The 13511-nt window shown below is 47.8% G+C and overlaps 1 protein-coding gene across 5 annotated transcripts in view; it reads right to left on the bottom strand.

The window, feature by feature from the left end:
* The window catches only part of NIN (ninein), a 263739-nt gene that overhangs the window by 11096 nt on the left and 239132 nt on the right, over positions 1 to 13511 (bottom strand). For 4 of the 5 annotated variants that reach the window (XM_033951534.1, XM_033951532.1, XM_033951530.1 and 1 more), the window contains one exon: positions 3169 to 3282. In XM_033951534.1, coding sequence (XP_033807425.1) covers positions 3169 to 3282 — 114 coding nt within the window. Of the gene's footprint in view, positions 1 to 3168; positions 3283 to 13007; positions 13487 to 13511 lie in introns of those variants that run through there. The other variant, XM_033951533.1, reaches the window with a different exon arrangement.

Genomic DNA, 13511 nt, shown 5'->3' on the forward strand with positions numbered 1-13511 from the left:
GGGGTGGTAGATTCAAGAGCAATGTTAGGAAATTCTACTTTACGGAGAGGGTGGTGGATGCTTGGAATGTGCTCCCGAAAGAGGTGGTGGAGAGAAAAACGGTGACTGAGTTCAAAGAAGTGTGGGATGAACACAGAGGATCTAGAATCAGAAAATAATATTAAATATTGAACTAAAGCCAGTACTGGGCAGACTTGCACGGTCTGTGTCTGTATATGGCCATTTGGGGGATGATGGGCTGGGGAGGGCTTCAATGGCTGGGAGGGTTTAGATGGGCTGGAGTAGGTTTTAATGGAGATTTCGGCAGTTGGAACCCAAGCACAGTACCGGGTAGAGCTTTGGATCCTTGCCCATAAATAGCTAAGAAGAAAAAATTTAAATTGAATCAGGTTGGGTAGACTAGATGGACCATTCGGGTCTTTATCTGCCGTCATCTATTATGTTACTATGTTATGCAGCACCACAGTATCAGGATCATGGCGTAGTTTGGAGTGGCACACCCAACAATGAAGGACGAGGCTGTCGCCGCGTTGACATTGAGCACAGTCGAATCAAACAGGCATTTAAGGATGAAATCCACACACCTGTCCTGAACATCCTTCAGGACTACCCCTCCCGTCAGTAGGGAGGGAAGTACGCTTGATGACCTGAGCCACAACTGAATCCATCTTCGGAGAAGCAAAGCACTTGGTAAAACTGACTACCATGGGGTAAAGCCTCACCATGGCCCAAGCACATTTCAAGGGGCCCTCCGGGTTATCTCAACTCAAATCTCCGCCAGGATACGAAAAACATCAGGGTTATCAAGAAAGGAGGCAGTTAGCAGCCTCTGATCATTTATGAGAACATTCTGCCTGGACTGGCTGATCAGGCTGCAACTTTAATTCCTGCAGAGATTCCGTAATGAGGTCCTCCAAATGAGCAGGTTTGAAAAATCAGCGTACCATAGGATCGTCAGCCAGGTCCTGAGACCCACATGGATCCTTATTGCGGAGCTCTGCCAGATTTGCCACATCTGCGGATGCCGCCAAACCTACCTGCGAAAGCACAGGGATCGAGAGAGTGCCCGACGCAATCGTGGGCATCACCCTTTTCTGCTCCAGGATGGGGAACAAAGCAAAAGACCCAGGTAGTCCCCATGGATGGCCCAGACGTTGGTGGGGTGACCACAGACATGGACTTCTTAACTAAGTGTGCCTGATAGAGCATATTCACAAATTCCGGGGGGAAAAGGTTTCCTGTGGCGAGAGCACCCTGTGCGCCTCAACCTTAGTGCTTGGAAGACTTATGAGGCTTTTCTCTGGAACTGCGTTTGTGTTTCGCTGATATGCCACCAGCACTCTCCCAAGAGCCCCCAGATGCAGTGTTCACAGAAATTGGTGCAGAAGGCTCAAGCAGGGTCTCCCTGGAGGTGGAAGGCACTGCATCTGTGCAAATTTCCCCCCCTCCCCCCTTGTGGGCCACAGTGCACATTGTGCGTATCTGAAAGCCATCCACCACAAACGAGGCATGAATCCATCCTGACCTGGAGAGGCCATCTGTAAAGTTTGGAGGAAAAACGAAGCTAACTATAAAAAAAATCAGCGATTTGGGGATTTTAGAGGTGGGGGAAGGCTAGGGCATGCAGGGAAACCACCCAAAACCCCTTTTTAAGACCCTCCAAATTTCTAGAACAAGTTGTCTATTATTCACTGTTCCTTTGTGCTGTATGAGAGAAGCTGCAGGCAATGCTGGAACAGCATGTAGGGAGATCTAAAGCCTCAGGAAGTTGGAAACCTGGATTTCAAGTCTTCTGACGGCCCCACCGGCCCGACCACCATGCCTGGTGACCTCCGCCACCCTTCAAAACGTCACACAACTATCTAGCGGAGGCACACAGTCCAACTCCGATCCCAGTTGTGCCTCCATGGAACCTCTCAGCCTACGCTATACCCACTAGTGGACGAACCTGGGGTGAGCTAGCTCCCAATCCCAGAGCCCCGATCTGACTTGCAGATTGTCCAGGGGACTTACTACAAAGCATGGAACCCCGCAGAAGCAGACTTTCTCCAGCAGTCTGTGATCTCGTGCCACAAGGATACATAGAAACAGAGTATGACGGCAGAAAAGGGCTGCCGGCCCAACAAGTCTGCCCACTCAAGAACCCTCCCTCCCTTGAGAATCCATCTTTTAAGCATAACTCTGTGGCAACCCCATCTGTTTGTCCCATCGTCTCTTGAAGTCACGCACGCTACTGGCCTCGACCACCTGGCGTGGAAGACCATTCCATCGATCAATCACCTTTCGGTGAAGAAGTATTTCCTGGTGTCACCATGAAATCTTCCCCCCTTAAGTTTTAGTGGATGCCATCTTGTCGCCGTGGGACTCTTAAGAAAAAAGATTTCTTCCAACACTTCAATGCAGCCCATGATGTATTTGAATGTTTCTATCATGTCCCCCCTATCTCTTCGCTCCTCGAGAGAATATAAGCGCAGTCTGCTCAGACGTTCTTCATATGGGAGATCTTTAAGTCCTGAGACCATCTGTGTGGCCATTCTCTGGATCGACCCCATTCTTTTCACATCCATGTCCCCACAGGGAACCTCCACAGCACAAGGGCAAACCCACGTAGGAAAATACTGAAAAAAAATACTGAAAACTGTCAAAGGAAACACGAGCAGAGGTGATAAGCTCCTAAAGGCTGGCTTGTAGGAAAGCAAGACTGGGGTCTAAGGGGCATGCTCCAGGTTATGCTATCAGAGGGAGGAGTTAATTCAACCATTTGAGGCTTCCTACAGTGCCTGGCGGCAAGGGATGTATAACCCACTGGTTCCAGAATAAAGGGGGGATTGTACAAGAATTTGGAAATTCTGTAATTTCCTGAACAAGTTATTCAATTTGCTAGCATAATGGCACACATTTGATCAAACCTGAGCATTAAAAATCACAATAAGAGTCTCTGTCTTGTGTCTAGGGTTTAAAAGACCAGGGACTTGAGCTTTTGATTTGACAGATAAGTTAGAAATGAAATAAGAATCAAAATATATGCCAGCCAATCAGAATAGATGTCCTACTTGGCTAGGTAGCTGCTCCTATGGGAGATATACAAAATACATTCTTTATCATCAGGGAAAGAAGTCTTAGAACTTTATTAGTTGCACTGAGTAAAGATACTGATGAGACACTTACTTGTTCTTTCAACTGATTCACTTTATCTTGGAGAAGCATTTTCACAATCTTGAGATTCTGTTCAACATCTAGCATACGGTCTTCCATCTTTTTTAGAAGCTCTTCATGGCCACCCTAGGCAAAATGGAACACAAAGGAACATTATGGCAGGAGGATCCCAGAAGTGGCAATCTTATCTGCTTTCTGTTTCATGAGATTGTCATGATAAGGTATAACAACACTTAGGTGCCCTTTTACTAAAGTTGCATTAGATGCTAATATGCACCTAATGCAGCAAAAAATGGAACACCACAGAACATGCACAGGCATCCTGCGGTAATTTCAAAATCTGCACGTGCTAACTAGGTGCCAAAAGATTTTTCAAATTTTTTTCTTAGGGGGCTTTCCTGTGCTATACACCAAGGGCTAGATGCACTAAAGTCAGCGATTGTCGTTAAACCTATTTTCACAGCTTTAGCGACGATCGCTTTTACTAACCCGAGGCACAAAACGGCTCACCATGTGTTTTTCCCCTCGATCGCCCATCTTCCAATCCAGCCGTGCAAATTAGGTAAAACCCCATGCAAAGTAGCCAAGTGACTGATGCACTAACATCGCTTGGCTATTCCCCCCCCTAAAAAAAAAAAGGGGTTTTAGCGATCGGAAAAACTGACAGGTCTGCCTGATTGTTTTTTTTCAATGGCATAGATATTTTGCATGTGTTACACATGCAAAATATCTGTCCCATAAAAACAAAACAAAACTGAAAAAGTCCCCCACCACTGATGACAGCCATCCCCAAAAACCCGTGACAAACGCGGCATGAGAGAAAATTGGCAGGACGGATGCCCACTCCCTCCTGACACTGACAGATATTGTACAGGGGCTTTAGGCGTGTGAGCCAAGCAGAGCCTTAGGCCCCTCCCTGTGCATCATATGATGCACCGAGGAAGGAAGGCCCTCCATTTAGGATCAGCAGAGCTTGAAGGAGAGAGGGACTGTGCTTCCCTCCTCCTTCCAATGCTAAAAGGTACTGAGGGAGGGAGAGCATCCAGTGGCAGCAGGGGTATCTCTCCTGCCTTTTTCGGGTGGAAAGGGGGAGGATAGGGGATGTCTGGAGAGGGGGCACTGGCATGGGAATGGTAATTGCATTGGCAGGAGGGAATGGGCATCCCTACTGCCAATTTTCTTTTGTGGTGGTGGGAATTCAGCATGGCAGGAGGAAGTGGGCATTCCTCCTGCCTTTTTTGCAGGGGTGGGGGCGGAGGGTCCGTCGTTGGAGAGGGCCATCATCAGCAGGGGTGGGGTGCTTTTTTTTCTAATGGGACAGATATTGTGCATGTGTAACATGCAAAGCATCTGTGCCCATTTAGTGCATTGGAAGCCATGTTAGAGCATCAATCACTCTACTAGTTTACATGGCATTTTAATTAGGTTATTTGCATGGTTGGCATTTTAATATTAATTAGATTATTTGCATGGTCGGATTGGGGAATGAGCGATCATGCAGAAAACCAGGCAGTGAGCCATTTTCTGCATTGGGTCGGCAACTGCAATTGTTGCTAAAACTGTTAAAACAGGTTTAGTGATGATCTCTGGCTTTAGTGTATCTGGGCACAAGGCCTATTCTTCCAAGATCTTAATAATTAAAACCATTTGTATCCTGAAATAGAAGTTTAATTATTGGGATCAAAACACAATTTGTAAAAGTGCTAAGGAGCCTTTGTGGCAGTCTGCTATTAAATTGTGTTTTTTTTGGTTTATGTTAGGAGAAGGGCTTGTATGTAGAAGATTGGGGAGGTTATAAGAAACAAGGCCTTCCTCTTAGCAGTATAGGGTGTTGTCTCCTTTATTATTTTTCTATATTTCAAACTCTTTTGGGCTTGTACATGGAATGGTGTACATTACGTATGCTATTCTATTTAGACTGTTGTGAAAAAATTAGGACACCCCCAAGAAATATTCAGTTCTCTCAAATTTTCATATATAATGTCAAGTAGCACAGTTACTTACCGTAACAGGTATTATCCAGGGACAGCAGGCAGATATTCTCTACATGTGGGTGACGTCACCGATGGAGACCCCTAGTGGACGTTTTCGCAAGCAGACTTGCTTGAAGACCTTCAAGCTTGCGATTGGCCCGCGCATGCGCACGTGCCCCTCCCGCTCAACCTAGGGCTTGCGTCTCCTCAGCGTGGCCTCAGTTCAGATAGCTAGCCAAGAAGCCAACCACAGGGAGGTGGGTGGGTTGCGAGAATATCTGCCTGCTGTCCCTGGATAACACCTGTTACGGTAAGTAACTGTGCTTTATCTCAGGCAAGCAGGCAGCATATTCTCTACATGTGGGAGACCTCCAAGCTAACCACAATGGGATGGAGGGAGAGTTGGCAATTTAGGAGAACAGATTTTTCAAAACGGACTGGCAAAAATGGCCGTCACGCCTGGAGAAAGCATCCAGACAGTAGTGCGAGGTAAACATATGAAACGAGGACCAAGTGGCAGCCCTACAGATTTCCTCAATCTGAGTCAAGTGGAGGAAAGCAACTGACGCCGCCATCGCTCTGACCTTGTGGCCTATGACTCGTCCCAGCAGGAAGAGACCAGCCTGAGCGTAACAGAAAGAGATACAAGTGGCCAACCAGTTAGAAATGGTCCACTTAGAAACAGAGCGACCCAAGCGATTTGGATCGAAAGAGAGAAACAGCTGGTGAGCAGAACGATGAGGAGCACTGCGCATCAAGTAGAAGGCCAGCGCACGCTTACAATCAAGAGAATGCAGAGCCACTTCTCCAGGGTGAGAATGAGGCTTCGGAAAAAACCCAGGAAGAACAATGGATTGGTTGATGTGAAACTCAGAAACAACCTTAGGCAAGAACTTAGGATGGGTACAGATATTCAATAAGCGATTTATCAAGCACTAATAAAACTTGAAATTTGATGTAAGACAGTGAAAGGTGGGTCCGCTACCAAGGCTTGAAGCTCACTGATCCAACGGGCAGAAGTGAGAGCAATCAGAAACACAACCTTCCAGGTAAAATACTTCAAGTGAGCCCGCGCTAGCGGCTCGAATGGGGGTTTCATCAAGCGAGCAACGACCACGTTAAGATCCCAAACCACCGGAGGAGGTTTAAGGGGCGGATGAATGTGGAAAAGGCCTTTCATAAAGCGGGAAACCACAGGATGAACAGAGGTAGTCTTCCCATCAATCGGCTGATGAAAGGCAGCAATGGCACCAAGGTGGACCCAAACCGAAGAGGATTTAAGTCCAGCGCCAGACAAGTGTAACAGATAATCCAGAACAGTAGGTAAAGAGGCAGACATCGGCTCCTGTTGTCGAGTAGCACACCAGGAAGAAAATTCGGGTCCACTTCTGATAGTAACGTTGGCGAGTGGACTCCTTCCGAGACGCCTCCAGGACGTCCAGCACAGGCTGAGAGAGCTGGAACGAGGGGACTAAGTCTCAAGGAACCAAGCCGTTAAGTGCAGAGACTGAAGGTTGGGATAAAAAAGAGAACCTCGACTCTGCGTAAGCAGAGAAGGAAAAACAGGCAGAAGAGGCTCCCTGGAACTGAGTTGCAACAGAAGGGAGAACCACGGCTGTCGGGGCCACCGAGGGGCTATCAGAATCATGGTGGCACTCGTGGACTTGAGCCTGATGAGTCTTCAGAATCAGAGGGAATGGAGGGAACGCATACAGAAACAGGTTCATCCAGTCCAGCAGGAAAGCATCCACCTTGAGTCTGAGAGGGGTGTAAACCCTGGAGAAGAAGCGGGGCAACTTGTGATTGAGAGGGGATGCGAACAGATCGCTGTCCGGAGTCCCCCAACGAGCAAACACTTGACGCAGGGTCAAGGAATGGATGGACCACTCATGAGGCTGCAGAAGACGACTCAACCTGTCCGCCAGACAATTGTGCTGGCCCTGAATGTAGACCGCTTGAAGGAACATGTTGCGGCGAATGGCCCAATCCCAGAGCCGCATCGCCTCTTGGCACAGGGACAGGGACCCCATGCCCCCTTGTTTGTTGATATAATACATGGCGACCTGGTTGTCTGTGCGGATCAGCACCACTTGGTCGCGAAGCAGGTGACAAAAAGCCTTCAGGGCGAGGAAAAACGCATGAAGCTCCAGCAGATTGATGCGACAAAGGCAGTCGGCAATGGACCAAAGGCCCTGAGTGTGAAGACCATCCAGATGAGCCCCCCAAGCATAGGCCGACGAGTCTGTCGTCAGGACCTTCTGCGGAGGAGGAACATGAAACCTCTGCGGAGGAGAAAACCTCTGGAAAGATTGGAAGAGAGCATCCACCAACAGAGAGACTGCTTCAACAAAGGAGTCACGACAATGAGTCAAGAGACAGGTCCCGATCCTGGTTCCATTGGGTCGTTAGAGTCCATTGAGGAACATGGAAGTGAAGTCTGGCAAAAGGAATCGCGTGAACCGTAGAGGCCATGTGCCTTAGGAGGACCATCAGGAGCCGAGCGGAGACGAACCATGTCCAGGACTGCTCCGATTAATTTCAGAGATCGGGATGGACAGAGGTGAGACTTGGGGAAGTTCACCTCGAAGCCGAGACTCTGAAGGAGAAAGATGGTCTGATTCGTCGCTCGCAGAACTTCGTGACGTTGAGGATGCTTTGATCAACCAGTCGTCGAGGTAGAGAAACACCTGCAGGCCGCAGAGACGCAGCTACCACAACTAGACACTTCATGAAAACCATCGGAGGCCGCCAGGCATCTGCCTCAACGGGGAACGCAAACTAGTTTTTAGGAGGGGCAAGCTTCGACATAGTAGCGGGTGAAAAGCGGCCCCCAGGGTCTGGATTCTCGAAAAGGCACAGGTGACTCGGGGGATGAAGAATCGCTCAAGGAAACCCGAGTCTTGCGGGCACGGCCCCAAGACACAAGAGCAGGATGCTCAGGCTGGTCAGACTGAGGCTGGGTCGAGACCGAGGTCAGAGACGTTGAGGTCGGGACCAATTGGCTCACCACCAAGAAAAGAACACGTTATTGGAGGTGGAGATCACTCACCCGGAATCTCAGATACCGGTGAGAGGCCGGATGTATCGGAATGTGCGTGTATGCCTCCTTGAGGTCCAGTGAACACAGCCAGTCCCCCTTGTCCAAGAGGGGGTACAAGGTAGGAAGGGTGAGCATTCTGAACCGTTCCGTGACCTGAAACTTGTTCAGAGCACGGAGGTCCAGGATCGGACGCAGATCCCCCGTCTTCTTGGGTACCAGAAAGTACCGGGTATAAAATCCGGTATTCCACGGGTCCGGAGGAACTTCCTCGACCGCCCGAAGGCAAAGAAAGGCCTGAGCTTCCTGCAGAAGGAGAGGCAGCTGAGACCGGGCAGAAGGAAACTCTTGGAGGAAGGTCCGAGGGCACGCGACTGAAGTGAAGGGAGTACCCCTCTTGGATGATGGAAAGTACCCAATAGTCGGTGGTAAGATTTTCCCACTGGGTATAGAAATGATGGAGACGACTCCCGATGGGGAGGGGGGAAGGCTCCAGGAGGAAGGGAGCCTGAAGGCTCAGACTGGAATTGTCAAAAAGACGGCCCAGGCTTCGCTGGAGCAGGCAGCTGGGCCTTAGCTTGTCGCTGTTGCGGCCGCTTTGAAGGAGGCAGAGAGAAAGCAGGAGTAGATTTCTGCGGATACCTCTGGAGAGGAATTTTGTATTGCCAAGGCGGAGGGGTCTTCAGCTTAAGTCTCACTAGAGAAGCGAAGGACCGTTCGTGTTCCGAGAGGCGCTTGGGGCTGCCTCTATGGAATCATCAAAGAGCTCATTACCCACGCAAGGGAGACTGGCAAGACGATCCTGGAGATTCGGATCCATGTCCACAATCCTGAGCCAAGCGAGGCGACGCATGGCGATGGTAAACGCCGTGACCCTCGAGGATAACTTGAAGGCATCATAGGTCGCCTGAAACATATAGAGGCGGAGCTGGGAGAGGGTCTCAAGGAGACAAAATTCCTGACGCCAAGAATCCGGCACCTCCTCCCGGAACGAGCAGAGGGCGTCCACACAGAACCTGAGGTAGGACGTGAAGATAAAATTATAGTTGAGGACACGGTTCGCCATCATTGAGTTTTGATAAAGACGGCGACCAAATTTGTCCATTTTACGGCCCTCCCTGCCCGGAGGGACGGCAGCGTAAACTTTCGAGGGGTTGGACTTCTTCAAGGAAGACTCAACCACCAAGGATTGGTGAGAAAGCTGAGAACTCTCAAACCCCTTAACCAGGATCGTCCGGGAACGGGACTCCAACTTGGAGGGAATGGCCATGACCAAATAGGGGGTCTCCAGGTTCCGGAGAAATGTTGGCCGGAAAACCTGGTGCAAGGGCAAGCACAGCGCCTCACGGGGCTGATGAACAACACCGATTTCCCCCAGGAATTCCTGGGTATAATGGGACTCAGACTGGAGGTCCAGGTTCAAGGCCCTTCCCATGTCAGAGATGAAACGAGTAAAGGAGGAGTTTCGAGAAGAAGACTTTTCCCCCTGAGGAGACCCCGAGCGAGATCTGGGGGCAGCTGAGAAAGAGGGAGAAATTTCCCTCGAATAGTAAGCCGGGGCCTCGGAGTCCCGCGAATGGGAGATCAAAGAGGCTTGACTAAAATGTCTGGGGGGTGTTGAGTAACGACCCCGTGGAAGGTGGACCGGTGAGTACCCCGGAGTCCGAGGAATCAGCTGGCGGAGCCTTGAAGACGGGGCAAAGGAAAATTCCTCCTCTGGTTTCAAAGAAGACTCCTTAGAGGTTGGCATCTGCCTCAACGGGGAACGCAAACTAGTTTTTAGGAGGGGCAAGCTTCGACATAGTAGCGGGTGAAAAGCGGCCCCCAGGGTCTGGATTCTCGAAAAGGCACAGGTGACTCGGGGGATGAAGAATCGCTCAAGGAAACCCGAGTCTTGCGGGCATGGCCCCGAGACACAAGAGAAGGATGCTCAGGCTGGTCAGACCGAGGCTGGGTCGAGACCGAGGTCAGAGACATTGAGGTCGGGACCAATTGGCTCACCACCGAGGAAAGCTGCGTGGTAAGGATAGCCTTAAGCATGTCTTCGAACATAGGCACCGAGACCAAAGGCTGTTGGATCGTAGGTGCAGCAGTGCGCTCCTTCGGGGGCGACCTTGAGGAAGAGTATTCCCTACGTGAGGAGGCACGCTTAGAATGATATCTCGAAGACGCCGATGAGGCGGCACTGACATGAGACTCTGAGGCAGGCTTCTTTGCCAGCACACCTGAGGAGGAAAGAGTAGACTTACCCAAGACCAGAGTAGCAGGAAGAGCCGAGGCTGGAGCCTTTCAGGCCGAGGGGGACTTCAAGGCCGAGGCACCCAACGAGGGTGCCGAGGCTGAGCTCAAGGCCTGTCCTACAGGATCCATGGGGCCACCCTCCGACGAAGAGCCCGCAGTTGCAAAGTCACACAACGTGGACACGACTCAGCGCGGTGCTCTGCACCCAGGCACTCCTCACACCAACGATGAGGGTCGGTGATGGAGATAACCCGGAATGAGGCCAGGACATAAGAAAAAGGACGGCTGTGGCCCGCGGCCAGAACAAGACCGAGAACCTGGTCAAAAATATACCAACAGAAAAAAAGAAAAATAAAGACGCGGGAACAGCGACTATACTAAAAGTAATCAAATAAGCCGCGGTGCAATAGGGACAACGAGATCGCGCAAAGCAAGGGAGCAGTGCTTCTGGCTCCGCGGAAAACATAGAACTGAGGCCATGCTGAGGAGATGCATGCCCTAGGTCGGGCGGGAGGGGCTCGCGCGCATGCGCGGGCCAATCACAAGCTTGAAGGTCTTCAAGCAAGTCTGCTTGCGAAAACGTCCACTAAGGGGCTCCGTCGGTGATGTCACCCACATGTAGAGAATATGCTGCCTGCTTGTCCTGGGTAACTATTTTTATTTATCTCTGAAAAAGAAAGTGATGTAATTGCAGGTAAACAACAAAAATTTTTCCTTGGTTTACTCATGAAATAAAAGATACACAAAAATGTGTATTCTAACTGAGGAATAAATTAGGACACCTTACACCCTAATAGCTAGTGCTACCCCCTTTGGCTGAAATTACTGCAGTGAGATGCTTCTTGTAGCCATCTACCAGTCTCCGACATCGGTCATAGGAAAGTTTGGATCACTCCTCAATGTAAAATTCTTTCAGCTGTGAGATGTTTGAGGGGTTTCTTGCATGTACAGCCCGTTTCAAATCACCCCACAGCATATCTCAATGGGATTAAGATCAGAGTTTCGACTCGGCCACTCCAGGACTTTCCATTTCTTAGTTTTCAGCCAGTTCTTGGTGGGTTTACTGGTATGTTTTGGGTCATTGTCGTGTTGCAGGGTCTAGTTCCGCTTCCGCTTTAATTTTCTTACAGATGATCTCACATGTTCCTCAAGCACCCTCTGATACATGGTAGAATTCATGGTGGATTCTATGATGGTGAGCTGGCCTGGTCCTGCTGCAGCAAAGCATCCCCAAACCATGACACTTCCACCTCCATGCTTCACAGTTGGTGCAAGGTTCTTTTCCCTGAATACTGTATTTGGTGTATGCCAAACATGTCCTCTTTTCTGGTGTCCAAATAATTCAATTTTAGAATCATCTGTCTATAGAACACTATTCCAGAAGTTCTGGTGTTTATCTACGTTCTCTCTGACAAACTTCAGTCTGGCCTTGATGTTTCTCTTAGAGAGCAAAGACATCCTCCTTGCACACCTCCTATGCAAGTTAAATTTGTGCAGTCTCTTCCTGATTGTAGAGGCTTGCACTTTCACATCAACAGAAGAGCCTGCTGCAGGTCCTGTGATGACATTTTAGGGTTTTTGGAGACTTCTTGTAGCATCTTGCAGTCTGCTCTGGGGGTCAACTTGCTTGGACAGCCAGACCTGGGCATGTTGGCAGTTGTTTGGAAAGTCCTCCACTTGTACACTATTTTCCGGACCGTGGAATGGCTAATGTCAAATTCTTTCAATTTCTTTTAAAATCCCTTATCAGAATTATAAGCTGCTATATGATAATCTTCTTTCTGAAGGCGTCCGACAGCTCTTTTGATCTCACCATGGTGCTCACTCTCACCGCTGCAATCATGAGCACACTAAACTAATGTCTGAGGTTTAAGGAGGGCAAACCTCCTTCAAAATGCTGAGTAACAATGTTCTAATCATGTGCACCTGATGTGATATACCTGTGTGTGATTTGAGCCACTTTAAGTGGGAGGATATGTGGGGGTGTCCTAATTTATTCCTCAGTTAGAATATACATTTTTGTGGATATCTTTTGTTTCGTGAGTAAATCAAGGAAATTTTTTTGTTGTTTACCTGCAATTACATCACTTTCTTTTCCAGAGATAAATTTAAAAAAAGGATTTGACATCAATATGTGAACATTTTTTAAAGAAAGAACTGAATTTTTCATGGGGTGTCCTAATTCCTCCTGTATGTCTTTAAAGATTAATTAAAAAAAAAAAAAAGATTCAAGTTATTTTTAGAATAAAATAGGCAATCAGACCTTTAATTCAACACAACATTGTTCAACCTAAAACAATTTAACTATACTAAACTGATGGTAATTTCACCATATTTGCCAACTAGCATTTATAATGCTTAGTTTCATGGCTTGCACTTGAATGCTATTTAGTCAATAAATATGGGAAAAGCTTCTGCCCTATATCTAAGACTTCTCTCTAAATATACACAAAAACAAAACTGCCACCCAAAAATCCTCACCCCCTAATCAACACCTACCAGACTAGTAAATCTTAAGTGGTAAACTTAATGCAAATTATAGCATGTTACAATAAAAGGCTATTATATTTAAATAAGATGCATAAGAGTTATCTAGTTACTTCAAAATGTTTTTTTTTATTAACATATACATCAAAATGCCCTCTTTCATGTCAAAAGCTATTATACAGGTTTTACAAAACTCAGTATAAATAAGCTCATTTTTTCTACATACATTATATAAAATTTGCTTTCATTAAAACAGTGTACATTACAAAAGGAAAATCATTTATATCCTTGTCAATTAAATAAACTCACCACAAATGAAAATTTAAAATAAATACAATGATTAAAAAAAGTTATTCCAAATTTTGTACACAAATATTTTATTCTACATAAATAAGGATAATACTGTAAAGGCTTTATAAAAAAAATGTACATCTCATTCGTTTCTCTTTTCCACCATTTTTCAAGCTTATGCCAGTTTTTAAGGTTTCAGTGATTAGTGTAAGTAATGAGTTGATTAGCAGCTGAGCCTTCAGAGGCGCCCAATCCTCCTGTAGGAATCTGCATGCACTGCTCGTTGCTCCGGTAGCAAAGCCTAAAGAAAGAAGGCAAGTGGTATA

Source organism: Geotrypetes seraphini, chromosome 7 (genome assembly GCF_902459505.1).
Source record: "Geotrypetes seraphini chromosome 7, aGeoSer1.1, whole genome shotgun sequence".
NCBI lineage: Eukaryota > Metazoa > Chordata > Amphibia > Gymnophiona > Dermophiidae > Geotrypetes > Geotrypetes seraphini.